This window comes from Pongo pygmaeus, chromosome 18 (genome assembly GCF_028885625.2).
Source record: "Pongo pygmaeus isolate AG05252 chromosome 18, NHGRI_mPonPyg2-v2.0_pri, whole genome shotgun sequence".
In the NCBI taxonomy this organism is placed as follows: domain Eukaryota; kingdom Metazoa; phylum Chordata; class Mammalia; order Primates; family Hominidae; genus Pongo; species Pongo pygmaeus.
This window is the reverse complement of record NC_072391.2, coordinates 286,717-314,100: the sequence shown is the minus strand read 5'-3', so window position 1 is coordinate 314,100 and position 27,384 is coordinate 286,717. Positions and strand designations below refer to the sequence as shown.

The following is a 27,384-nucleotide window of genomic DNA, read 5'->3' as shown; positions in this document are numbered from 1 at the left end:
TCCTCATAGTGAAGATCTTACATATGTTTTATTAGATTTCTACGTAAATATTTCATTCTTGCCAATGCTGGTGTAATTGGTCATTTGTTTTTTGGTTTTTGTTTTTGTGTTTTTTTGAGATGGAGTCTCATTCATTCACCCAGGCTGGAGTGCAGTGGCGTGATCTCAGCTCACTGCAACCTCCACCTCCCGGGTTCAAGCGATTCTCCTGCCTCAGCCTCCCGAGTAGCTGAGACTGTAGGCGTGTGCCACCATACCTGTCTAATTTTTTGTGTTTTTAATAGAGATGCGATTTAACCGTGTTAGCCAGGATGGCCTCAATCTCCCGACCTCATGATCTGCCTGCCTTGGCCTCCCAAAGTGCTGGGATTACAGGTGTGAGCCACCGCGCCCAGCCCTGAGACGGTCTCACTTTCTCACCCAGGCTGGAGTGCAGTGGCGCGACCTTGGCTCACTGAAGGCTTGATCTCCTGGGCTCTTTTGATCCTCCCGCCTCAGCCTTTCAAATAGCTAGGACTGAAGGCGCATGCCACCAAGCCCAGCTAATTTTTTGTATTTTTTGGAGAGACTGGGTTTCGCCATGTTGTCAAGGCTGGTCTTGAAATCCTTGGCTCAAGCGATCTGCCCAGCTCTGCCTCCCAAAGTGCTGGGATTAGAGGCATGAGCCACCATGATACCTGGCCTCTTGTAATACCTTTATCTGGTTTTGGTATTGTGGTAATGTCCCCATAGAAGGAGTTAGGAAATATTCTCTCTGCTTCTATTTCTGAAAGCGATTGTAGAGAATTGGCGTGATTTCCTCCCTAATGCTTTGGTAGAATTCACCGGTGAACCCATCTGGACCTGATGCTTTCTGTTTTGGAAGGTTATTAATATACAGATCCATTCAGATCATCTATTTCTTCTTGTGTGAGTTTTGGCAGATTGTGTCTTTCAACATTGTTATTATTATTTTTTTTACACGGAGTCTCTCTCTGTTGCCCAGGCTGGAGTGCGGTGGTGCGATGGCTCGCTGCAACCTCCAACTCCTGGGTTCAAGTGATTATCCTGCCTCAGCCTCCCGAGCAGCTGAGATTACAGGTGCCTGCCACCACACCCAGCTAATTTTTGTATTTTTAGTAGAGAAGACGGGGTTTTTCACCATGTTGGTCAGGCTGGTCTCAAACTCCTGACCTCAAGTGATCCACCTGCCTCAGCCTCCCAAAGTGCTGCGATTACAGGCATGAGCCACTGCTCCTGGCTGTCTTTCAAGGGATTGGTGCATTTCATCTACTTTATCGCTTTTGTGGGCATGGAGTTGTTGTTTTTAAGAGTTGTTTATATTATTCCTTTAAAGTGCGTGGATCCGTAATGATGTCCTGTCTTTTCATTTCTGATATTAGTACAGTCATATCTTTCTTAATGACAAGGATTAAATATTCTGAGAAGTGCATTCCATGGTTCATCATTGTGAGAACATTATAGAGTGTGCTTAACAAACCTGGATGGTATAGCCATGTGGGCTGTATGGTAGAGCCCATCGCTCCTAGGCTCCACACCTGTACAGCATGTTACTGTGCTGAATACTATACGCAGTTGCAACACAATGAACCTCTAAATGTTTGTGTATGTAAACATAGAAAAGGTACAGTAAAAATACAGTATAAAAGATAAAAAATAGCACTTGATATAGTTTGGATGTGTGACACGTCCAAATCTCATGTTGAAATGTGACCTCTAGTGTTGGAGATGGGGTCTAGTGGGAGGTGTTTGGGTCATGGGGGTGGTTCCCTCATCAATGGCTTGGTGCCCTCCCTGGGATAATGACTTCACCTCAGAGCTGATTGTTTAAAGGAGCCTAGGTCCTCCTCTCTGTCTCACGCCTTCTTTTGCTATGTGATATGCTGACTCCCCTTTTGCTGCCTTCTGCCCAGAGTAAAAGCTTATGGAGGGTGGGTGTGGTGGCTCATGCCTGTAATCTCAACACTTTGGAAGGTCGAGGCAGGATTGCTTGAGTCCAGGAGTTTGAGACCAGCCTGGGCAACATAGGGATACCCCATCTTTACAAAGAAGTTAAAAATTTGGCCGGGCACAGTTGCTCATGCCTGTAATCCCAGCACTTTGGGAGGCCAAGTTAGGTGCATCACCTGAGGTCAGGAGTTCGAGACCAGCCTGGCCAACTTGGTGAAACCCCATTTCTACTAAAAATACAAAAATTAGCCAGGTGTGGTGGCGGGCACCTGTAATCTCAGCTACTTGGGAGGCTGAAGTAGGAGAATCGCTTGAACCCGGGAGGCTGAGGTTGCAGCGAACAGAGATCGCACGATTGCACTCCAACCTGGGTAGTGACAGAGCAAGACTCTGTCTCAAAAAAAAAAAGAAAAAAGCCGGGTGTGGTGGCTCACGCCTGTAATCTCATCACTGTGGGATGCCGAGGCGGGTGGATCACGAGGTCAGGAGATCGAGACCATCCTGGCTAACATGGTGATACCCCGTCTCTACTAAAAATACAAAAAATTGGCCGGGCGTGGCAGCGTGCGCCTGTAGTCCCAGCTCCTCAGGAGGCTGAGGCAGGAGAATGGTGTGGACCCAGGAGGCAGAGCTTGTAGTGAGCTGAGATTGCGCCACTGCACTCCAGCCTGGGTGACAGAGCGAGACTCCGTCTCAAAAAAAAAAAAGAAAAAAAAAAGTTATGTAAATGGAATCACACAGTAGGTAACCTTTTGGGACTGACTTTTTTTACTCAACATAATCAGAGTTTATTTTGAAAGATGTTAGAGGGTGGCATTTAAGGTTTCAAAACTATAGAAGGGGACAGTAATGTTATGAGTATTTGTGTACCACAATATTGTTTTTGCTTAAGGTGTTTTTTTGTTTTTTTTTTTTTAGTTATGTGGCATACTATAATGGAAATTCAAGTTCTTGCTATTTCCTTGTCTACTTTTTTTTTTTTTTTTTTTCCCAAGACAGAGTCTCGCTGTGTCGCCCAGGCTGGATTGCTGTGGCACAGTCTCGGCTCACTGCATCCTCTGACTCCTGAGTTCAAGTAATCAGTTCTCAGACTCAGCCTCCCGAGTAGCTGGGATTACAGGTGCCAGCCACCATGCCCGGCTAATTTTTTTGTATTTTTAATAGAGACGGGGTTTCACCATCTCAGACTCCTGACGTTGTGATTCACCTGCCTTGGCCTCCCAAAGTGCTGGAATTGCAGGCGTGAGCCACTGTGCCCAGCCTATTTTTTTAATATTGGAGGGTCCTGCTGTCAGCCAGAGTCACCCAGGCTGAAGTTCAGTGGTGCAGTCACAGGTCTGCCCCTTCGACCTCCTGGACTCAAGCACTTGAGTCAGTCTCTTGAGTAGGTGGGACTGGAGGCGCCACCACATCAGGCTAATTATTCTTTTATTTTTAGAGACTGAGTCTTGCTGTGTTGCTTAGGGTCATCTCAGTCTCCTGGGCCCAAGTGATCCTCCTGCTTCACTCTCCTCAAGTGCTGAGATTATAGGTGTGAGTCACTGCACCAGGCCTGGAATACAATTTTTTTTTTTTCTTTTTGGAGTTTTCCTCTGTCCTCCAGGTTGGAATGCAGTGGTGTGATCTCAACTCACTGCAGCCTCCACCTCCTGGGCTTTAGCAGTTTGTGCCTCAGCCTCCCCAGTAGCTGGAATTACTGGAATTACAGATGCCTGCAAGCATGCCTAGCTTTTTTTTTTTAGACGGAGTCTCGCTCTGTCGCCCAGTGGCACGATCTTGGCTCACTGCAAGCTCCGCCTCCCGCGTTTACGCCATTCTCCTGCCTCAGCCTCCCGAGTAGCTGGGACTACAGGCGCCCGCCACCACGCCCGGCTAATTTTTTCTGTTCTTTTTTTCAGTAGATACGGGGTTTCACCGTGTTAGCCAGGATGGTCGCGATCTCCTGACCTCGTGATCCGCCCGCCTCAGCCTCCCAAAGTGCTGGGATTACAGGCGTGAGCCACCACGCCCGGCCAATTTTTGTATTTTTAGTAGAGACAGGATTTTGCTATGTTGGCTAGGCTCGTCTTGAACTCCTAGCCTCAAGTGATCCGTCTGCCTTGGCCTCTCGGAGTGCTGGGATTACAGGCATGAGCCACTGAGTCCAGCCTGTTAGTGCCTCTTTTTTTTTTTTTTTTTAAGACGGAGTCTCGCTCTGTTGCCAGGCTGGAGTGCAGTGGCACGGTTTTGGCTCACTGCAACCTCCGCTTCCCAGATTCAAGTGATTCTCCTGCCTCAGCCTCCTGAGTAGTTGGGACTACAGGCATGTGCCATCACACCCAGCTGATTTTTGTATTTTTAGTAGAGACAGGATTTCGCAAAATTGGCCAGGATGGTCTTGATCTCTCTTTTTTTTTTTTTTTTTTTTTTTTTTTTTGAGACAGGGTTTTGCTCTTGTTGCCTGCGTGATCTTGGCTCACAGCAACCTCCGCCTCCCGGGTTCAAGCCATTCTCCTGCCTCAGCCTCCACAATAGCTGGGATTACAGGCATGCGCCACCACACCCGGCTAATTTTGTATTTTTAATAGAGACAGAGTTTCTCCATGTTGGTCAGGCTGGTCTTGAACTCCGGACCTCAGGTGATCCCCCCACCTCGGCCTCCTAAAGTGCTGGGATTACAGGCGTGAGCCACCGCACCCGGCCTGGTCTTGATCTCTTGATCTCATGATCCGCCTGCCCTGGCCTCACAAAGTGCTGGGATCGTGCCTGGCCGCGTTTCTTAAATAAACAGTGAAAATTGAGTTGGTTATAAATATCTGAAGTTTTGTTTGTGTTTTTTAAATATTTGTTTAAAAGTCACCTCTGTCATCTTATCAAATATTTTCATTTTGGAGATTGAATTTGTGGTGGCAGTTCTGTATACCTCACTTTTATTTCTCCATTTTCCTTCTCCAGGAAGAATACAGAAATTCCATGCCTGCATCCAGTTTTCAGCAGCAAAAGCTGCGTGTCTGCGAGGTCTGTTCAGCCTACCTTGGTCTCCATGACAATGACCGTCGCCTGGCAGACCACTTCGGTGGCAAGTTACACTTGGGTTTCATTCAGATACGAGAGAAGCTTGATCAGTTGAGGGTATGTTCATCTGTTCATGGAGAAAGCTGAGGAGTCTTGGGGTGTTTTCACATTTCTTTAATTTTAAAAACCTTACGTTTTGGCCAGGCGCGGTGGCTCATGCCTGTAATCCCAGCACTTTGGGAGGCCGAGGCGGGCGAATCACCTGAGGTCAGGAGTTGGAGACCAGCCTGACCAACATGGTGAAACCCCGTCTCTACCAAAAAATTAGCCAGGTGTGTTGGCGTGAGCCTGTAATCTTAGGTACTCGGGAGGCTGGGGCAGGAGAATTGCTTAAACCCAGGAGGCAGAGGTTGCAGTGAGCCGAGATCATGCCATTGCACTCCAGCCTGGGCGATAGAGTAAGACTCCATCTCAAAAAAAAAAAAAAAAAAAAAAAACCTTGTGTTCTGATCTCTAAGAACTTGAGTTTTATAGTGAAATACTCAGATTTCATCACTTGGATTCACACAAGAGACATGATAGCTCAGAGTCCAAAGGAGCCTTGGAGATTTATTTTGGACCCTGTTGTTAAGAGCCTATTCCCAGGGTACACACAGCTCGCCGTGTGTCTCTGAAGTAACTTCTGTTAGGGACGGGAAAGAGTCTCTGGTTGGCCAGGACAGAATGTCACACATCCTGGCTCCTTGCCTGCGAGCCACCTCAGAAGGGCGGGGTGAGGGTGGGGTTTTTCTGGTAGCGTTGTACCATCCCGGCCCAGAGAAAACCTCTGTTCCTTCTTCACGGCTCTAAGACATTTAAGAACTTTTTTTTTTTGAGACGGAGTCTCGCTCTGTCGCCCAGGCTGGAGTGTAGTGGCGCGATCTCGGCTCACTGCAAGCTCCGCCTCCCAGGTTCACGCCATTCTCCTGCCTCAGCCTGCAGAGTAGCTGGGACTACAGGCGCCCGCCACCACGCCTGGCTAATTTTTTTGTTGTTGTTGTATTTTTAGTAGAGATGGGGCTTCACCGTGTTAGCCAGGATGGTCTCGATCTCGTGACCTCGTGATCCGCCCACCTCAGCCTCCCAAAGTGCTGGGATTACAGGCGTGAGCCACCGCGCCCAGCTGACATTTAAAAACTTTAAGTATGGAATGCTAAGAAGGAAGGTTGGACATATTTCCACTTCTTTGAATTGTCTGCCTTCACACTTGTGGAGCCCCCCTTACCACATACTAGGACCTCAGGATAGGATGGTGGGAAATTAGCCAGCCTCCCCCGTATACCTGAAATTAGTGGAAGGACAGACATGTCGCTGACTGCAGAATGCTGTAGTGACCACGGCTGAGGGCCTTTTGTGCTGCAGGAAGGAGCTGCTCACTCAGGCAGCATATGGCAGGGCTGTGCAGCTCAGGAGGGTCCCATAGGTGATTGTGTGAACCTGGGACTGTGATGGGAGCTGGTGCAGCAGTGAGGTTATTGTCGGCCACTGGTCTTGAAACATTTTGCTTCCGTGTTCCCGAGAGAATTTTGAAAAGCAATGTACTCTGTCACATTTTTAAGTTGGAATTTTTTTTAATAAGTTTATAGGTATGAAAGACGTAAAAGTGAGGCTGGGTGTGGTGGCTCACGCCTGTAATCCCAGCACTTTGGGAGGCCGAGGCAGGTGGCTCACGAGGTCAGGAGTTCAAGACTAGCCTGACCAACATAGTGAAACCCCGTCTTTACTAAAAATACAAAAATTAGCCAGGCATGGCAGCGGGCGCCTGTAATCCTGGCTACTCAGGAAGCTGAGGCAGGAGAATTGCTTGACCTGGGAGGCAGAGGTAGCAGTGAGCTGAAATTGCACCACTGCACTCCAGCCTGGGAGCAGAGCAAGACTCCATCTCAAAAAAAAAAAAAAAAAAAAAAAGACTGGGTACGGAGGCTCAGCCTGTAATCCCAGCACTTTGGGAGGCCGAGGCGGGCAGATCACTAGGTCAGGAGATTGAGACCATCCTGGCTAACAAGGTGAAACCCCGTCTCTACTAAAAATACAAGAATTAGCCGAGCGTGGTGGTGGGCACCTGTAGTCCCAGCTACTCGGGAGGCTGAGGCAGGAGAATGGTGTCAACCCGGGAGGCGGAGCTTGCACTGAGCCGAGATTGCGCCACTGCACTCCAGCCTGGGTGACAGAGCGAGACTCTGTCTCAAAAAAAAAAAAAAAAAAGATGTAAAAGTATCTATGTGTCCAATAGAATTATAAATCACAATTTAGTATGCATTTACCACTCCATTAAAAATTTGCTTTTGGCCAGGCGCGGTGGCTCACACCTGTAATCCCAGCACTTTGGGAGGCTGAGGAGGGCGGATCAGTTAAGTCAGGAGTTCGAGACCAGCCTGGCCAACATAGCAAAGCCCTGGCCAACATAGCAAAGCCCTGTCTCTACTGAAAACACAAAAATTAGCCAGGTATGGTGGTACACATTTGTATTCCCAGCTACTTGGCAGGCTGAGGCAGGAGAATCGCTTGAACCCGGGAGGCAGAGGTTGCAGTGAGCCGAAATTGAGCCACTGCACTCTAGCCTGGGCAACAGAGTGAGACTTTGTCTTAAAGAAAAAAAAATTGTTAGCCGCTGGAAATGTTACTTTCCCATTTCTCCTTTAAATTATATTTTCATTTCACAGCTCAGAATTTTGTCCTACTGTAGTTTTTTTTTTTGGAGGCAGGGTCTTGCTCTGTCACCCAGGCTGGAGTGCAGTATAACGATCTCAGCTCACTGTAACCTCCACCTCCCAGGTTCAAGAGATTCTCCTGCCTCAGCCCCCCAAGTAGCTGGTACTGTAGGCGTGCACCACCATGCCTGGCTCATTTTTGTGTTTTTAGTAGAGATGGGGTTTTGCCATGTTACCCAGGCTGATCTCGAACTCCTGAGCTCAGGTAATCCACCTGTCTCGGCCTCCCAAAGTGCTGGGATTACAGGCGTGGGCCACAGTGCTTGGCCCTAATGTAGTATTTTTTTTTTAATATCTGCAATCTTTTATTTCCTTAATGTGTATCTCTGCATTAGAAATGTGAATATTGTGAAATGTTTTTCCCTTCTACCTTAAGAAGCATCAACTTGGTTAGAAAGCTTGTTTTATCATTGCAGCATAGAGTTGATCAAAACAACACAACTTGTATTATAGACTTTGATAAATAATTATTAAAGTAACAGTGTAAAATGTATTTGGAAGTGCACCTCTTAATGATAAGGAGAGTGGGAGTTCTGTGCCCTAATTAGAGGAGGCTTCCCTCACAGTAGTCCCAGAGGACTTCCTCGGCCTCCCAAAGTGTTGGGATTACACTTGAGCCACTGCACCTGGCTAATCCTTAATTTTTTTAAAAATTGCCATCCTTGAGGCTGGGTGTGGTGGCTCACGCCTGTAATTCCAGTCTTTAGGAGGCCACGGCAGGATAATTGATTGAATCCAGGAGTTTGAAACCAGCGTGGGCAACATAAGGAGACCCTGTCTCTACCAAAAATTTAAAAATTAGCCAAGCATGGTGGTGTGTGCCTGTAGTTCCAGCTACTCAGGAGGCTGAGGTGAGAGGATTGTTTGGACCTTGGAGCTCAAGGCTGCGGTGAACTGTGATCATGCCACTACACTCCAACCTAGACAACAGAGGATTTTTTTTTTTTTTTTTTTTTTTTCAGAGACAGGGTCTCCCTCTGCCACCCAGGGTGGAGTGTACTGATGTCATGGTAGCTGATAGCTTATTGTCACTGTAACCTGGAACTCCTGGACTCAAGTGGTCCTGCGTCCTGAGTCTCCTCTGAGTAGCAGAGACTACAGGCATGCACCACCACATCTGGCTAATTTTTTTTTTTTTAGATAGGAGGTCTTACTGTGTTTCCCAGGCTGGTCTCAAACTCCTGGCTTCACATGATCCTCCCAGTTCAGCCTCCCAGAGTGCTGAAATGGCATGAGCCACCGTACCTGGCTTAAATGCCATCCTTAAATGTAACCTTAAAGGTGTCCATCCATGTGTGCCCTGCTTCAGACACAGGATGAGCATGGGTGAAGGTTTAGAGCTGGAGATGCCAGTCACCCAGCTCTCCACCCTTGCCGTGCCCTTGTGGGGAGCATGCTCTCATCCACACTGGGTGTGGAAGATTATCCTTATGCCATCGTGGCTCTCTGGATGGAGAAGACTAGTGATTCTTTGTCTTACTGGCTCTGACTTGCTCCCACTCGGCTTCACTTGACACAGATGAGGGGCATTAAATGTCTTAGAGTTGATATTGGGAGTAGGGGGTACACAGAACGGTGCCCGGTGCTTTTCCACTCAGCTTGTGTTGATGGTGTTTTCATTGGCGAGGTTTCTCATCCCCTTACATTGCTTTCTTAATCAAGCCTGATGATTCACATCATCCTGTGTTGAAAGCTGGTTGTAGACGATTTGTGGTCCACCTCCCCTGGCCTGCTGTCCTCCAACTCAGTTTGGTCTAAAGCCAGCGTAGCACCCAGCACCCTGAGGCTGGGCTGCTTTTTGGCTGCAGGGATTCTGCTCCCAGTAGCAAGATGTGTTTGATCAGATACATCTGTTCTTTTTTACCATAAAGTTTGTAGAGTCTCCTAGCTATCTGGGTTGGTTTGAAACAATGTGATCAATTCCCTGTGAGTTAGAAGTATAGCATCACTTAGAATAGACAGTTTGTTACCAAATTGTTAAAATCTAATGATAGGCTGGGTGGTTCAGGCTTGTAACCCCAGCACTTCGGGAGGCCAAGGCAGGAGGATTGCTTGAGTTGAGGAGTTCAAGACCAGCCTGGGCAACATAGCAAGATCCCATCTCTATAAAAAATGTTTAAAGATTAGTCCGCCATGGTGGCACACGCCTATAGTCCCAGCTGCTCAGGAGGTGGAGGTAAAGAGGCTTGCTTGAGCCTGGGAGGTCAAGGCTCTGGTGAGCTGTGATTGTGCCACTGTACTCCATCCAGCCTGGGTGGACAGAGCAAGACCCTGTTTCAAAAAAAAAAAAGTGGCCAAGCACGGTGGCTCACGCCTATAATCCCAGCACTGTGGGAGGCTGAGGCGGGTGAATCACGAGGTCAGGAGATCGAGACCATCCTGGCTAACGTGGTGAAACCCCATCTCTACTAAAAATACAAAAATTAGTTGGGTGTGGTGGCGTGTGCCTGTAATCCCAGCTACTTGGGAGGCCGAGGCAGAAGAATCGGTTGAACTGGGGAGGCAGAAGTTGCAGTGAGCCGAGATTGCGCCACTGCACTCCAGCCCGGTGACAGTGAGACACCGTTTCCAAAAAAAAAAAAAAAGTGTTCTCATTGCCTAAAAGTGTCTCTTCAATTTTTAAATTACCAATACTGAGCTCATATAAAGGTGATTTGTTAAGTAGCATTCACACTCTGGTTTGTGTAACTTGCTCTTCCCTCATTTTTTGTTTCATTTATTTAGAAAACTGTTGCTGAAAAGCAGGAGAAGAGAAATCAGGATCGCTTGAGGAGGAGAGAGGAGAGGGAACGGGAGGAGCGTCTGAGCAGGAGGTGAGCCTGAGGGCTGGCACTGGATGGGCTGCACTGGCCTCAGGCATTGCCTGCTCTGTCCATTCCACTGTTGCTTGGAATAGTCAGGGCCTGCTCAATAGGCCATTATAAAAGAAAGTAGTAAGGCCAGGCCTGGTGGCTCACGCCTGTAATCCCATCATTTTGGGAGGCTGAGGCAGGCAGATCACTTGAGGTCAGGGGTTCGAGACCAGCCTGGCCAACATGGTGAAACCTTGTCTCTACTAAAAATACAGAAATTAGCTGGGCGTGCTGGCATGCGCCTGTAATCCTAGCTACTTGGAGGTTGAGGTGGGAGAATCACTTGAACCCGGGAGGCAGAGGTTGCAGTGAGCCGAGATCGTGCCACTGCACTCTAGCCTGGGCAACAGAGACTCCATCTCAACCAAAAAAAAAAAAAGAAGTAAACAGCATATTCAGTCCAACAAAACAAAACGTGGCCCAGCGCAGGACTGTGTGTGCATGGCAGTCAGGTAAGGGATCCAAGCTGTTGGAGGCTGTGTGTGGGCACTGCTGTTTATTTACCGAGTGCTATGGGGCCATTGGACACCTGTTTACAGAGGAGGAGTGGTGCCTGCTCCCCTTTGGCAAGCGTGCTGGGCTGGAGTAGAAGCAGCAGGGCCTTGGGGAGCCAGGTGGGAGAATCCAGATGGAGGAGGTGGCAGGTTAAGCCAGGTAAGGGGCGGAAGGAGTCCGGGAAAGTTCTGGGATAGAACTGATGGGATTTGCTGGTAGTGTGTGAAGTGTGCAGAGGAGGAAATGAAGCTGGTCTCCCGGTTTCTGGCCTGGAGTTGCTTCTTGGTGAGGTTGGAAGGCTGGGTGTGGTATATTGGAGTGGGAGGAGGTGGGAAGTAGAAGATGCCTCTGGCCACACTCAGCTTGAGAGGCCATCTTGAGGTGGGGCTGTTGAGTCTGATTGGAGTTCAAAGAAGAGGTAGGAGCCAGAAGTAACCACATCCTCCTGGACACAGCTCATTGTCCAGGAAGGTTCCCAAACTGCTTTTCCTGAAAGAATTCCTCAGTGCATAACTCAGGGCGAATGTTTATTGTGTTTGTTTTTGAGACAGGGTCTCGCTCTGTCACCAGGCTGGAGTGCAGTGGTGCGATATCGGCTCACTGCAGCCTCCACCCCCTGGTTTCAAGCGAGTCTCCTGCCTCTGCCTCCCAAGTAGCTGGGACTACAGGCCTGTGCCATCACGCCCAGCTAATTTTTGTATTTTTAATAGAGACAGGGTTTCACCATGTTGGCCAGGCTGGTCTCGATCTGTTGACCTCATGATCCACCCGCCTCGGCCTCCCAAAGTGCTGGGATTACAGGTGTGAGCCACCACGCCCGGCCGTTTGTTTTTTTACCAGCAGGAGATTCTGATTATACAGAAACTTAAACAGTATAGAAAAAAATATTAAGCAAAACACGCAATCCATTTTTTGCATGAAGTTGGACATTTTTACATGCACTGTCATGTTTAGGCCATTCGTGTTGTGGGTGTACATGGGGCCACTTGACCTTAATGGCTTATGGGCATAGAATGAGGCCTCATAGCTTGCCTTTTTCAGCCTCTGGTTATGTGGCAGAATGAGCTGATGACTCCCACCTGGCAGGAAGCCTGTGTCTGGAACTTCAGGCTTTGCTTTCACTTTTCTGTGTTTTTGGTGTGCCCCACTCGCTGTCTGCACATTCTGTGCTGGTATCTGTTGTAAAAACTGGAGAATCATTTGTAGGACTTGAGTGCAGCACAGTCAGTGTGCACAGACTTTTCACGGCCCTTGTAATGTTACAGGGCTGCATCTGGTGCTCGGATGTGGGCCCGTCTGTGAGGCTCGGGTGACACTGAGTGCGCCACAGAGTGCCTGCCACAGAGTGGCTGTGGGGATGGGAGCATTGGCACCTCCCATTCAGACTGGGAACATGCAGGCAGCTTGAAAACAGCAGGTCTTTGGGGGAAGTGCCTCACTTCTTAAATTTGGAGTCCTCTCCCAAGAGGGTGAGGAATAGGGGTGCTTTCGGGAAGTCATTCACTTTTTTTTTTTTCTTTTTGAGACAAAGTTTTATTCTTGTTGCCCAGGCTGGAGTGCAATGGCACAATCTCAGCTCACTGCAACCTCTGCCTCCTGGGTTCAAGTGATTCTCCTGCCTCAGTCTCCTGAGTAGCTGGGATTACAGGCGCCCACCACCACGCTTGGCCAGGTTTTGTGTTTTCTGTAGAGACGGGGTTTCACCATGTTGGCCAGACTGGTCTCCAACTCATGACCTCAGGTGATTGCCTGCCTAGGCCTCCCCGAAGTGCTGGGATTACAGGTGTGAGCCATCATGCCCGGCCTTGTTCATCTTTTTTTCCCCCTTTTAGGTCGGGATCAAGAACCAGAGATCGCAGGAGGTAGGTTTCCAGGTCCATTAAAATGTTCTCAAATTTTTTTTTCCGTAAGCATTTTTCTTAATATTTAATGATTGTGCCTTTACAAATGTTATCTGGCAGGTAGGGCTGGCTTGTGAAGGGCACAGGGCAAAGGGTTGCTTGGTGCTGTGGGGGGTTCCCAGTGTTACTGAGAGGGAAGGTTGGGGCCTGCAGGTGACAGGAGTATCCAGGCCAGATGTTTTCAGGAGGCCTCCTTGGAAAGGACCTAGCCATTGAAGATTAACTGATGGAAATATTTTAAACCTAAATTTGTTGGGAGTAAAGGGGAAAATGTCAGTAAAGCAGCGAGCAGAATCTGCTGAGGGGTGGGGCCCTCGTAGTGTTGGCACCTATAGAGTCTCAGCCTTGGAACCCTCTGATTTTTCAGGTCACGCTCCCGGGATCGGCGTCGGAGGCGGTCAAGATCTACCTCCCGAGAGCGACGGAAGTTGTCCCGGTCCCGGTCCCGAGATAGACATCGGCGCCACCGCAGCCGTTCCCGGAGCCACAGCCGGGGACATCGTCGGGCTTCCCGGGACCGGAGTGCGAAATACAAGTAACTACTCTGACTCCTTCGGTAGCTGCAACCAGGAGTGAGCCCTTCTCTGTGTTCCCAGGGTCTGCTGAGGGCCGTGTCTGGTGGGGATGGGGCTGGGCTCACCCTCAGGAGTAGGGCTGGGGAGTCGTGAACGGGACTTAGGTCTGGGAAGAGGCGAGAGGGCTGTGGAGGAGCTCGCACGGCGCCAGGTGATGGGCTGCACATGCACTGTCCCCTGCCTGCGTCCTGGGGCCTGTGCACTGTCATGTCCATGCTCAGAGTGGCTGAGACTTATGTCCTGACCAGGCCCTGTTTACCTCTGTTTTGGTTTTTGTTTTTGATATTTTTTTTTCCATTGAGTTTTTACATAGTGTCATGTTCTGTGCATATAGTGTTGTATTCTCCTTTGCACTGTTTATGTTACAGTGAAGGCTCTCCTTATTAAAAATCTTTGCAAAGGTCACTTTTTAATGGCTATCTAACACTCCATATGTGGTGGGCAAGTCTGGCTGGCCTCTGGGGGGTTTCCGGATATAGGGGATGTAGGGCCTTGCCTGGCCTGGACTGCGGGTCCATTGTCAGTGCCTGAGCGGCCAGCAGAAGTGGGGCAGCAGCCTCCACTGAGCCTCTGGTTCCCATTTCCCAGGTTCTCCAGAGAGCGGGCATCCAGAGAGGAGTCCTGGGAGAGCGGGCGGAGCGAGCGAGGGCCCCCGGACTGGAGGCTTGAGAGCTCCAACGGGAAGATGGCTTCACGGAGGTCAGAAGAGAAGGAGGCCGGCGAGATCTGAACCCATCTCCCGGGTGCTGTAAATAGTCTGATAAACGTTCACACAGTCTAAAATTACCCTTTATATTTGCTGAATACAACTCATCTTTTGTAGTTTAAAATTTCTATTGTTTTGGAGCTAGCTGTGAGTTTCTAGAATTGTACAGAGTTGCTCCTGTGTTCTGGGGTCATGTTGAGTAGGAATAAATAAATCTGATGACTGCCTCCTGAGGCTGCGGTGGGGTTTCTGCTGTCCTCTGCTTAGAGGCTTTTCACTGTGACCCTGTGCCAGTGCCACCATCACCTCACAGAAACCATGACTTACTCGTGGGCCACGTCTTGTCTTCTGGCATCCAGTAGATGGCAGGGTACTTCCTGTCCCCTGCATCTGACTGACGGGACCCAGGTGTGCATGGCTGTTTGTTTGCTTGGTCCCACACAACCTTCTGAGTGTCTGAGCTGCCCATCTCCCATGGGGAGGAGGGAGGGGTCCCCATTCTGCATTCATTTATTTAGGAAAAGCTGTCTTGTCTGGTCAGCTGCTACCATAGCCTTAACTTGGGACTCAGGTGAGTTACACTGCACGTCCCCTTTTGAAGTTACTAGCACAAAGCAAAGACCCATGGGGCTGGGCATGGTGACACATGTCTGTAGTCTCAGCTACTATTCAGAAGGCTGAGGCAGGAGGATCTGTTGAGCCCAGCAGACTGAGGCAAACCTTGATTCCGCCACTGCACTCAAGCCTGGGTGACAAGAAAGCCCTGTCTCAAAAAAAAAAAAAAAAAAAGATGGTTTGACTCATGTCCCATGTGGGCTGGGCTGATTATGTTTCCCACCTCTCAGTTCTTTTTTTTTTTTTTTTTTGAGACGGAGTCTCACTCTGTCGCCGAGGATGGAGTGCAGTGGCGTGATCTCAGCTCACTGCAAGCTCTGCCTCCCGGGTTCACGCCATTCTCCTGCCTCAGCCTCCTGAGTAGCTGGGACTACAGGTGCCCGCCACTACGCCTGGCTAATTTTTTGTATTTTTAGTAGAGATGGGGTTTCACCGTGTTAGCCAGGATGGTCTCGATCTCCTGACCTCGGGATCTGCCCGCCTCAGCCTCCCAAAGTGCTGGGATTACAGGCGTGAGCCACCGCGCCTGGCCAACACCTTTCAGTTCTTTCAAACGTACCTGTTGTATATCAGGCAGGTACTTTAAGATCAAAATAAAGAGGGACGCGGTGGCTCACGCTTGTAATCCCAGCACTTTGGGAGGCAGATAACCTGAGGTCAGGAGTTCGAGACCAGCCTGGCCAACATGGTGAAACCCTGTCTCTACCAATGTACAAAAATTAGCTGGGTATGGTGGTGGACACCTGTAATCACAGCTACTTGGGAGGCTGAGACAGGAGAATCGCTTGAACCCGGGAGCCGGAGGTTGCAGTGAGCCGAGATTGCATCCAGCCTGGACCACAGCAAGACTCTGTCTCCAAAAAACCCCAAAAAACCCAAAATGAAGCCCTTCTGAAAAGGATAACTGCTAACTAATGTGTAGATGATGGGAGCTCCTTCCCTTTTTCACTTTGTGGGAGATTTTTTGGAGGGAATTCCTGAGGTTCACATTGTTAACACATAGTCATCCTCATCCACTCTGTTTCTGCAGAGGCACAGATGCCACCCTTGAGCTGGTTGGCTCAGTGGGCGCACACGGGCGCTGTGGTCTGGGTCTTTTTGCCATCGGTATCACAGTGTAGCTGGTGGCCCTGCTCTGGGCTCTCCTGCCACAGGCTGTCCCCTCCAGGAAGACAGATGGGTAGGTGGGCTGCTCTGCCAGCCTGTAACACAGGTCTAGCCCAGCCAACTGTCTCCAAGGAAAGGAGGGTGGAAGGGGCCGCCCTGTACAGGAGTCACTTGGGATTGATGCTGTGCTTTGCAGGCATCACCCATGTCGGTATTTCTCTCGTGTCGCTATTCCTCCCGTGTCGCTATTCCCCCCCGTGTCGCTATTCCTTCCGAGTCGCTATTCCCCCCGCATCACTGTTCCTCCCGTGTCGGTATTCCTCCTGTGTCGCTGTTCCTCCCGTGTCGCTATTCCTCCCGTGTCATTATTCCCCCCGTGTCGCTGTTCCTCCCTTGTCGCTGTATCTCCCATGTCGCTGTTCCTCCCCTGTCGGTATTCCTCCCGTGTCGCTGTACCTCCTGTATCGCTGTTCCTCCCGTGTCGCTGTACCTCCCGTGTCACTGTTCCTCCCGTGTCCGTATTCCTCCCGTGTCCGTATTCTTCCTGTGTCAGTATTCCTTACCTGCACCTTTTCCTGCACGTGGGACTCGGGGTACTTTTTCAGCACATGTACTTTCCTCTTTGTCTTCTAGGAGGGAGTGGCTGGGTCTGGGCTCCCTGTTCCCAAGCCCACGTTGTGGTCATGGCTATGGCTGCCTGGGTGATGAGTGTTGGTTTGCAGCCTGCGTTTCCCTGGGCCTTAAGCAGACAGCCTCACCCTCAGAGCCATTACCACTGTGAATCGTTTGGATGTTTTTCCATCTAGGCATAAATTTGTATGTGTAGACAGTAGTTTTTTGCTTTTTTTTGGGGGGGGGGGTGGTTCAGGGTGTGGGGTTTACAGAAAAGGTGCTGTGCCCTGGCCTTCAGTACTCACATCCCGTCCCCTGTATCTGCTGATTACAGCTCAAGGACAGGTCCTCCTGGGATGCGGCATCAATGTCCTCGGCCGTCCCTGGTAGCCTCCGAGGCACCATCCGTGCAGGGAGAGGAGCTCCTGCCTCTCTACCGTGCAGGGACGGTGCAGCCGTGCGGGGCACCATCTGGGCAGGGAGAGGAGCTCCTGCCTCTCTATCATTCAGGGACGGTGCAGCCGTGCAGGGCACCGTCTGTGCAGGGAGAGGAGCTCCTGCCTTTTTATCGTGCAGGGACAGTCGGGTGGGCTCTTTGTACACCTGCCAGGTGGTGCTGACCAAACTGAGCTTCCTGCCCCCAGTGCAGTTTTGCTGATACCACCCACAACAGCTCTTCCTTTCTCCCTCCTTCCTCCCTACTCCCAAATAACCCACACCAGGTTCTGCTGTCAGAGTCTGCCATAGGAGACCCATGTTTTCACTTTTTTCATCCAATACAGTGAGTCCTTCCTTTCCATGGCAGTACCAGTAAATCTTGCTGAAGATGGCTACTGGGAGATATATGGGTCTGGAAGTGTATCCCTCCCATGTGAAGAAATCTGTAGTGTCAGGTGGAACAGGCCTTTGTCTCCACCCACAGGGACCACCTTGGCCTGCAGCCCAGGCTGGAGGAGAACAGAAGAGAAGGGGGCCTCTCAGAACATTTGGCGATTTTTAAAAAATATTATTTATTTATTTTTATTATTATTATTTTTTGAGACGGAGTCTCCCTCTGTCTCCTAGGCTAGAGTGCGGTGATGCAATCTCGGCTCACTGCAACCTCTGCCTCAGCCTCCCGACTAGCTGGGAATACAGGGGCCCGCCACCATGCCTGGCTAATTTTTGTATTTTTAGTAGAGACAAGGTTTCACCATCTTGGCCAGGCTGGTCTTGGACTCCTGACATCGTGATCCACCCGCCTTGACCTCCCAGAGTGCTGGGATCACAGGCATAAGCCACTGCGCCTGGCCAAAATTATTTATGAGACGATGCTTGCTTTGTCACCCATGCTGGAGTGCAGTGGTGTAGTCATGGCTCACTGCAGCCTTGAACTCCAGGACTCAAGTGTTCCTCCTGCCCCATCCTCCAAGTAGCTGGGACATAGGTGTGCACTACCACACTTGGCTAATTTTTTATGTTTTTGTAGAGACAGGTCTCACTATGTTGCTCAGGATATTCTTGGGAACTTCTGGGCTCAAGCAGTCTTCCCACCTCAGCCTCTCAAAGCACTGGGATTACAGGTGTGACTCACAACAGCTGGCAGTGATTTTTTTTAAAGGTAAATGGCTCAGTTTGGTAGGTGCTGTCGACGCCAAACTAGCTGGACAGGGGCTGTGCCTGGTGCCACCTTTGCCTCCTGCACAGGGTCCCCTTGGGCTTGGGGAGAGCATGGGCCTTGACCGAAGCCCTGAGTAGGTTAAGGGTAGTCCTGGGGGCAGAAGAGGAGGATGCGGAGGCCGTTTCCTACCCTAGTATGCAGCCATCATGGGACAGGCAGGTGCTGGAGCAGGCCGAGGACCACCATCTGGGGTAGCATCCTTTGGGGGATGGGGTGGCAGACTGGAGCCAGAGCCACGTTGGCCAGGATGGAACTTTTTTTTTTTTTTTTTTTTGAGACGGAGTCTCGCTCTTGTCGCCCAGGCTAGAATGCAATGGCGCAAACTCGGCTCACTCTAAGCTCCGCCTCCCTGGTTCACGCCATTCTCCTGCCTCAGCCTCCTGAGTAGCTGGGACTGCAGGCGCCTGCCATCATGCCTGGCTAATTTTTTTTGTATTTTTTTAGTAGAGACGGGGTTTCACTGTGTTAGCCAGGATAGTCTCAATCTCGTGACCTTACAATCCGCCCGCCTCGGCCTCCCAAAGTGCTGGGATTATAGGCGTGAGCCACCGCGCCCGGCCAGGACGGAACATTTTTTATTATAGTAAAGTGCACACAAAACGTGCTGTTATAACAGTTTTTCAGTGTACAGTTAGTGGCATGACATGTATCTACATTGTTGTGCAGCCTTCACCACCACCTGTGCAGGGGTGGCTTTGAAAAGGCAGAGTATGGCCAGGCGCGATGGCTCACATCTGCAATCCCAGCACTTTGGGAGGCCAAGGCAGGTGGATCATGAGGTTAAGAGATTGAGACCATCCTGGCCAACATGGTGAAACCCCGTCTCTACTAAAAATATAAAAATTAGCCGGGCGTGGCAGGCGCCTGTAATCCCAGCTACTCAGGAGGCTGAGGCAGGAGATTCGCTTGAACCCGGGAGGTGGAGATTGCAGCAAGTTGAGATTGCACCACTGCACTCCAGCCTGGGTGACAGAGCAAGACTCCATCTCAAAAAAAAAAAAAGCAGAGTGCAAATTCCCCTGGACTTGAATGGGCATGTGAGTCTCCCCAACAGTGTGGAGGGCCCACAGCTGCTCCCCTCCCCTGGATCTGCACCTCTGGGTGGGTTCTGTACCAAGTGGGCTGAGCCCTTGAGCCAGGGCCAGCTCCCTCCAACCTCCACATCTCCAGGGAGGATGGGGTCTGGTTCTTCCACCTTCAGTGATGCTCCAGATGTAATCCCAGGCCCAAGAGGGTGTCCACACCTAGTTACAGGAGTCTGAGAGCCTGGTGCTTCCTCAGGGCCCCTGAGCCTCCTGGGCTCCAAGTGCTTGCTCCTGTGTGGAAAGGTGCAGCAACCACAGGTCCTGTGCTCTGGGAGCACACAGGATGATAGAGGTGAGACTGACTCGAGCTACCCCAAGGACAGAAACTAGAACGTGGATCCAAGAGGGGGCTCATGGGTGGGCTAGGGGCCAGATTTTTTCTTTTTTTTTTTTTTTGTTTGAGACAGTCTCGCTCTGTCGCAAGGCTGGAGTGCAGTGGTGCAATCTCAGCTCACTCCAACCTCCGACTCTCTGGTTCAAGTGATTCTCCTGCCTCAGCCTCCCGAGTAGCCCAGAGTACAGGCATGCACCACCACACCCAGTCAGTTTTTATATTTTTAGTAGACACGGGGTTTAAACATGTTGGCCAGGATGGTCTAGATCTCCTGACATCGTGATCAGCCCGCCTCAGCTTCCCAAAGTGGTGGGATTACAGGCGTGAGCCACCGTTCCCGGTCTTTTTTTTGAGACAGAGTCTCGGTCTGTCGCCCAGGCTGGAGTGCAGTGGTGCGATCTCAGCTTACTGCAAGCTCCGCCTCCCGGGTTCACGCCATTCTCCTGGTTCAGCCTCCCAATTAGCTGGGACTACAGGCGCCTGCCACTACATCTGGCTAATTTTTTGTATTTTTAGTAGAGACGGGGTTTCACCGTGTTAGCCAGGATGGTCTCGATCTCCTGACCTCGTGATCCGCCCGTCTCGGCCTCCCAAAGTGCTGGGATTACAGGCGTGAGCCACCACGCCTGGCCAGACTTTACATTTTTTAAGATTTAAAAATGTTATTCAGTATTTTTAGTTACACAGAAATGAAACTGCAGTCTCTCTGCCAAGGTTGGAAATGGTGGCCCAGAGCAGGCAAAGCCCTGGAGCCAGTACAGGGGCCCGAGACCTGAGGGGAGAGGTAGTTAGGATCACCCAAAACTAAAGACAGAAAAGCAACATGATGTGGCCAGGCGCGGTGGCTCATGCCTGTAATCCCAGGACTTGGGGAGGCAGAGACGAGTGGATCAATTGAAGTCGGGAGTTTGAGACCAGCCTGACTGACATGGTGAAACCCCTCTCTACTAAAAATACAAAAAAATCAGCTTGGCATGGTGGCACGTGCCTGTAGTCCCAGCTACTTGGGAAGCTGAGGTGAGAGAATTGCTTGAACCCAGATGGCAGAGGTTGGCAGTGAGCCGAGACTGTGCCACAGCACTCCAGCCTGGGTGACAGAGTGAGACTCTGTCTCAATAAGAAAAAAAAAAAGAAGAAAAACATGATGTAAGATGGACTGCAGGTCTACAGGTTCACAGAAGAAAGACTCCTACAGGCAACACCACTGTGGGAAAACAGGCCAAGGACAGAAACGGGTGATTAATATGGAGGAGGTGGGAATGACAGATATTATCATACTGAGGATTAAGGGGTTTTTTTGTTTGTTTTTTGGAGTCTTGGCCAGGTGAGGTGGCTCACGCCTGTAATCCCAGCACTTTGGGAGGCCAAGGTGGGCGGATCACCTGAGGTCGGGAATTCGAGACCAGTCTGACCAACATGGAGAAGCCCCGTCTCTACTGATAATACAAAATTAGCCGGGCGTGGTGGCACATGCCTGTAATCCCAGCTACTCCGGAGGCTGAGGCGGGAGAATGGCTTGAACCCGGGAGGCGGAGGTTGCAGTGAGCCAAGATCACACCATGCACTCCAGCCTGGGCAACAAGTGTGAGACTCCGTCTCAAAAAAAAAAAAAGTTTCGCTCTGTCACCCAGGCTGGACTGCACGGTGTGATCTCGGCTCACTGCAAGCTCCGCCTCCCAGATTCACGCCATTCTCCTGCCTCAGCCTCCTGAGTAGCTGGAACTACAGGCGCCTGCCACCACGCCCGGCTAATTTTTGTATTTTTGGTAGAGATGAAGTTTCGCCATGTTGGCCAGGCTGGTCCTGGTGTGAGCCACCGTGCTCGGCCGATTAAGTTTTAAAAAGACATCACTAATCAAATAAATGTCAGCTCCCAACCATGAAGAGGAGCAGCCAAGGACACAGTATAACCCAAAAGCTGTAGTAATGGGTACACTCACCCCAGAAATTCCACATCTGTAAAAATCCCTCCAGGAAATAATGTAGTGTATACAATTTTAGCTATAAATATTCACAGCAAGGTTTTCTGCAAAGTTTTCAAAACCGTACAGACACATGAAAAATCACTCACCCCCCGGCCGGGCGCGGTGGCACACGCCTGTAATCGCAGCACTTTGGGAGGCCGAGGCGGGCAGATCACGAGGTCAGGAGATCGAGACCATCCTGTGAATGGTGAAACCCTGTCTCTACTAAAAATACAAAAAATTAGCTGGGCGTGGTGGCGGGCGCATGTAGTCCCAGCTACTCGGGAGGCTGAGGCGGGAGAACGGCGTGAACCCAGGAGGCGGAGCTTGCAGTGAGCCGAGATTGCGCCACTGCACTCCAGCCTGGGTGACAGAGCGAGACTCCGTCTCAAAAAAGAAAAATCACTCACCCCCCAACTGCCTTCCTTTTCTGGGATTATATCAAGTGGTAACAGTTGCCTTCTCTATCCCTGTAGTCCCACACCCATGGAAGACTGCTGCCAGTGTTTGGTATGTATTGTCAAGTTGTATTGTGGTTATGTTAATATAAACATGGATTTACACTTTACATACTGGCTGTGGCATGATCTGTTATATGAAGGTCCTGCCATTGCTCCATGTCTGCGCTCAGACTGATTCTCTGTGATGGGTACACAGCATTCCCTGGTGACTCTACCATAATTTAATCTGTCTCCTGTTTATGAATATATTGGTTGTGCATCATATTTTTTATTTTCCTTTTTTTTTTTTTGAGACAGAGTCTAGCTCTGTCACCAGGCTGTAGTGCAGTGGCGGGGTCTCGGCTCACTGCAAACTCCACCTCCCCAATTCAAGTGATTCTCCTGCCTCAGGGTCTGGAGTAGCTGGGATTATGGCACACGTCGCCACGCCCAGCGAATTTTCCTATTTTTAGTAGAGACGGGGTTTCACCATGTTGTCCAGGATAGTCTCCACCTCCTAACCTTGTCATCCACCCACCTCACCCTCCCAAAGTACTGGGATTACATGCGTGAGCCACCGCGCCCAGCTATTTTTTTTTTTTTTTTTTTGAGATGGGGTTTCACTCTGTCACCCAGGCTGGAGTGCAGGGGCACAATCACAGCTCAGTGCAGCCTTACCTGCCCTGCTGAAGTGATTCACCCACCTCAGTGTCCTGAATAGCTGGGACTACAGGCACACGCCACCATGCCTGGCTAATTTTTAAATTTTTTGTAGAGACAGGGGCTCCCTATATTGCCCAGGCTGGTCTCAAACTCTTGGGCTGAAGCAGTCTTCCCACAGCCTCTCCAAGTGCTGGGAGTACAGGTGTGGGCCACCGTGTGCCCAGCCAGGTGCATGTGTTTGAACATCACTGCAAATGTCCGTTGGCCCTTGGTCCATCTGAGCTGCCTATCTTCTGGCTTATTCTTCTGTTAGGTTGACTGACTAGAAAGGGATAGGGAGTATAGGGCCAGAAGAAAGATAATTTGGAGATCTGTCTCTTTTTTTTTTGAGATGGAGTCTCGCTCTGTCACCCAGGCTGGAGTGCAGTGGCTCGATCTCAGCTCACTGCAACCTCTGCCTCCCTGGTTTAAGTGATTCTCCTGCCTCAGCCTCCCAAGTAGCTGGGATTACAGGCGCCTGCCACCATGCCTGGCTAATTCTTGTATTTTTAGTAGAGACAGTGTTTCACCATGTTGGGCAGGCTGGTCTCAAACTCCTGACCTCAGGTGATCTACCTGCCTCTGCTTCCCAAAGTGCTGGGATTACAGTTGTGAGCCACCATGCCCCTCCCGGAGATCTAATGTAGTAGAGATAATAACCTTTAATCTGCCACATGTAGCAAATATTTTCTCTGGCTCTTACCCCCACCCCCTCCTCCTCTTTTTTTGAGACGGAGTCTCGCTCTGTCGCTCAGGCTGGAGTGCAATGGTGTGATCTCGGCTCCCGGCAACCTTCGCCTCCCGGGTTCAAGCCATCCTCCTGCCTCAGCCTCCTGAAGTTGGGATTACAGGCGCCTGCCACCACACCCAGCTAATTTTTTATTTTATTTTATTTTTTGAGACGGAGTCTCACTCTGTCGCCCAGGCTGGAGTGCAGTGGTGTGATCTCGGCTCACTGCAACCTTCGCCTCCCGGGTTCACGCCATTCTCCTGCCTCAGCCTCCCGAGTAGCTGGGAATGCAGGCGCCCGCCACCACGCCCAGCTAGTTTTTTGTATTTTTAGTAGAGACGGGGTTTCACCGTGTTAGCCAGGATGATCTCTATCTCCTGACCTCGTGATCCGCCCGCCTCGGCCTCCCGGAGTGCTGGGATTACAGGCGTGAGCCACCGCGCCCGGCCTGTCCACTTTTCCTCAGTGTCACCTTGAGAATACCATTTCTGAGGAAAAGCATCTCTACATGTGCCTAGACTGCAACAGCTACGCGTTAAATGTTAGGGGTCTGGATGGGGCCTGGTCTCTGCCCCGTGTGTGTGTGTGTGACATGTCTGTGTTACACGTGTGCTCTTGGATGTGACAGCCATGTCCTGTTTTTGTTTACACATGACACAGTTTGCCGCGTGTCAAGCGGGAGCTGAAGGATGTGCTGCACCCATTCCTGGACCTGGGATACACAGGAAGGTGCAGCGAGCGTTGTTTTCAGAAGTTCTACAATGACCATGATTGGTTTTATGTGGACAAATATAAAAAAGCTTCACTCTCCGTAGTGGTGTCGGGTGACGGCAGGGGGTCTGGGTCGGTTCCTGGTCTACCTCGCCTGCTACGTGGCTAGGTGCTGGGGCTGGTCCCACCTTCCCCACCACAACCCCCGGGCACCCCAGGTCCCCAATTCCAGGCCACAGCCAAGGCGACTGGGCGCTGCGCAGGTACCGGCTCGCGCCGCGAGGGGGCGCTGTTCCCTAACGTGCTCCGAGCCAGCCCCGGGCCCTTACGCCGCCCGCGGGCGTTCAGGCTGCAGGTGCGGAGTTCTCGCGGTGGGTACGGGCCGCGTGCCTGGCCCGGAGTGGGGAGGACGAAGCCAGCGGCCCTCGGGATGGGCAGAGTCGGCCGTCCTCGCAGCCCGCCTCCCGGGGCGTCCCGCGGCCCCCACCTACCACCCCATTCTGGAGGGTCAGGCCGCACGCAGTTCGGTGCCCCCGTGGCCGAGGCCCCAAACCTGCTGGGGGTGGAAAGAGGCGCGCCTAGATCCGGGCACTGGGGGTGCGCCCCAGGCCCTCGCCTTTCCTTGGGGAGGGGCGGCGCCTTCCTCTCGCGTCCTGCCCTGGAGAGAGCACGGCAAGAAGGCTGCTCCTTGGAGAGACTTTACTCAAATACGGGGAAAGTCGCCTGGGGGTCCCGCGGCCACCCACCCACAGTTCAGCGGTACTCGGAAGCCAGCGCCGAGATCACGTGGCTCAGGAACTTGTCCAGCGACGCCTGCAGCGCGGGGCTGAAGTCTCCGGGGTAGTGCCGGGCGAGGGTTACCAGCAGGCAGTGGCCCAGGAGCTGCGGCGAGCGCTCAAGGCTCACTCGCCTGCACCAGCCGTGCACGCCCCCCGCACCCGCCCCGCCGGGGCCCTCCCGGGGACAGGGGCCCAGCACGGCAGCCGCTCACCTGGAAGCTGGCCGGGTCCACTCGCAGCTGGCACGCGTGCAGGTGGCTCAGCGCGGACAGCGCGTGGGGTAGGTCGTCCAGGCGCTCCACGGCGAGGCTCAGCGCGTCCGCCACCTTCTGGCCGTGGGCTCTGACCTGTGAGGAGCCGGGGCTCAGGTCCAGGTGGGAGAAGTAGGTCTTCGTGGCGGGGAAGGCCAGGAAGGTCCTGCGAGAGGAACGTGGGTGAGGCGAGTCCGGGGGGCTTGGGGAGGGAGGGCCCCTGGGGGCGGGGGCGCCCAGCCTCGCCGCACCTCTCCAGGGCCTCTGTCGTGTAGACGCCGACGTTGCTGCCCAGCTTCTTCCACAGGGCGCGCACCAGCGCCCGGTCCTCCGCGGACAGCGCCATCCCCGCGCTGGAACCCGCCGCGCCCTGCGTCCCCGCTGCGCCTGCGCGGACCGGCCAGGGGTCCCGCGGCCTCCAGGGGGCGCCGCGCTGCAGCCTCGCCGCCCTGGGGTCCAGGGCCTCGTCCGGGATCCCGGGAGCGCGCGCGCTCCATCTCCGACAGCTCCGACCGGGGCCCTCTGAATTGCCCTGGATCCAAGGCCCCCCGTCTTAGGTGTTCACCATATGGTTTTTAGTCTCTACTAAAAACACAAAAATTGGCCAGGTGCGGTGAGTGCAGTGGCGCGATTCCGGCTCACTGCAACCTCCGCCTCCCGGGTTCAAACGATTCTCCTGCCTCAGCCTCCCGAGTAACTGGGATTACAGGTGCATGCCACCATGCCAATTTTGTATTTTTAGTAGAGACAGGGTTTCACCATGTTAGTCAGGCTGATCTCAAACTCCCGACCTCAGGTGATCCTCCCGCCTCAGCCTCCCAAAGTTCTGGGATTACAGGCGTGAGCCACCGCGCCCGGCCATGTATATTATTAAAGCACTGACTTTCGGCATGGATTTGACATTGGAAGTCAGTTTATTCTGCCTCTTGATTCTATCGTGACACTTGCCCGAGTCTATTTTCTCATTTATTATATAAAATGAGGGTGACAATTTCTTCTCAGATTGTGAGAATTAAACGGATAACAACTGTCAGGTGCCTGACTCGTAGCAGGTGTTTCTTCAGGGCAATAAACATTTATTGAGTGCCTGGGATGTAACCCAAGAATAATAGTAAATGCATATGCAGCACTCACTCTGCTGTACCCCTTATACCTTTTTTGTTTTAAAAAAAAGTGATAAAATAGACATAAATTACCATTTTAGCCATTTTTCAGGTATAAAATTTGGTGATATTAAGAACATTTTGGGCCGGGCGCGGTGGCTCACGCCTGTAACCCCAGCACTTTGGGAGGCCGAGGCGGGCGGATCACAAGGTCAGGAGATCGAGACTATCCTGGTTAACATGGTGAAACCCTGTCTCTACTAAAAATACAAAAAAATTAGCCGGGCGTGGTGGCAGGCCCCTGTGGTCCCAGCTACTGGGGAGGCTGAGGCAGGAGAATGGCGTGAACCAGGGAGGCGGAGCTTGTAGTGAGCAGAGATCGCGCCACTGCACTCCAGCCTGGGCAACAGAGCGAGACTCCGTCTCAAAAAAAAAAAAAAAAAAAAGAACATTTTGGTGTTACGCAACTATCACCACTATCTAGGTCAGAACTTTTTCATCATCCCGAACGCCAACTCGGTACTCAATGAACAGTAACTCTGGCCCCAGCAGCCACTAATCCGCTTTTGGTCCCTATGGATTTGGCTGCAGCGGATATTGCATATAGATGGGGTCATGCAGTGTGTGACCTTTGGTGTCCGGCTTCTTTTACTTGTCAAATATTTTCAAGGTGCAGCTACATCCTATCAGTGCTTCATTTCTTTTTATGGCCGAATAATATTCCATTGTGTGTATAGACCACCACATTTTGTTTACCCATTCGTCTACTGATGTATAATTTTTATAATTTTTTTTGAGATGGAGTTTTGCTCTTGTTGCCCAGGCTAGGGTGCAATGGTGTGATCTCGGGTCACTGCAACCTCTGCCTCCTGGGTTCAAGTGATTCTCCTACCTCAGCCTCCGGAGTAGCTGGGATTACAGGCGTGCGCCACCACACCTGGCTAATTTTTTGTATTTTTCGTAGAGATGGGGTTTCACCATAGTGGCCAGGCTGGTCTCAAATTCCTGACTTTGTGATCTGCCCATCTTGGCTTCCCAAAGTGCTGGGATTACATGCGTGAGCCACTG

General features: G+C 51.3%; 2 protein-coding genes across 7 annotated transcripts in view; one reads left to right on the top strand and one right to left on the bottom strand.

Annotated features, from left to right (window-relative positions):
• LUC7L (LUC7 like) overlaps positions 1 to 14,450 on the top strand; it is a 46,256-nt gene extending 31,806 nt beyond the window's left edge. For 5 of the 6 annotated variants that reach the window (XM_063654723.1, XM_063654724.1, XM_063654722.1 and 2 more), the window contains 5 exons: positions 4,885 to 5,061; positions 10,419 to 10,507; positions 12,874 to 12,903; positions 13,310 to 13,477; positions 14,106 to 14,450. In XM_063654723.1, the coding sequence (XP_063510793.1) occupies positions 4,885 to 5,061; positions 10,419 to 10,507; positions 12,874 to 12,903; positions 13,310 to 13,477; positions 14,106 to 14,247 (606 nt within the window). In that variant the 3' untranslated portion in view covers positions 14,248 to 14,450. Of the gene's footprint in view, positions 1 to 4,884; positions 5,062 to 10,418; positions 10,508 to 12,873; positions 12,904 to 13,309; positions 13,923 to 14,105 lie in introns of those variants that run through there. The other variant, XM_063654725.1, reaches the window with a different exon arrangement.
• A 10,412-nt stretch (positions 14,451 to 24,862) lies between these two features.
• Positions 24,863 to 25,596, bottom strand: HBQ1 (hemoglobin subunit theta 1). Its single transcript, XM_054454376.1, has 3 exons — positions 25,465 to 25,596; positions 25,175 to 25,379; positions 24,863 to 25,065 (listed from the first exon to the last, which is right to left on the bottom strand). Exons 1-3 carry the CDS (start codon positions 25,557 to 25,559, stop codon positions 24,937 to 24,939), a joined length of 429 nt encoding a protein of 142 aa, XP_054310351.1. The 5' UTR covers positions 25,560 to 25,596; the 3' UTR covers positions 24,863 to 24,936.
• Between the last annotated feature and the right edge of the window lie 1,788 nt (positions 25,597 to 27,384).

Excerpts from the sequence above, each read along its gene's own strand:
- HBQ1 (XM_054454376.1), bottom strand. The coding sequence starts at position 25,559 with ATGGCGCTGTCCGCGGAGGACCGGGCGCTGGTGCGCGCCCTGTGGAAG. Across the intron at positions 25,380-25,464 it reads ACGACAGAGGCCCTGGAGAG|GACCTTCCTGGCCTTCCCCG; the intron begins GTGCGGCGAGGC and ends TTCCTCTCGCAG. Across the intron at positions 25,066-25,174 it reads TGGACCCGGCCAGCTTCCAG|CTCCTGGGCCACTGCCTGCT; the intron begins GTGAGCGGCTGC and ends CGCTCGCCGCAG.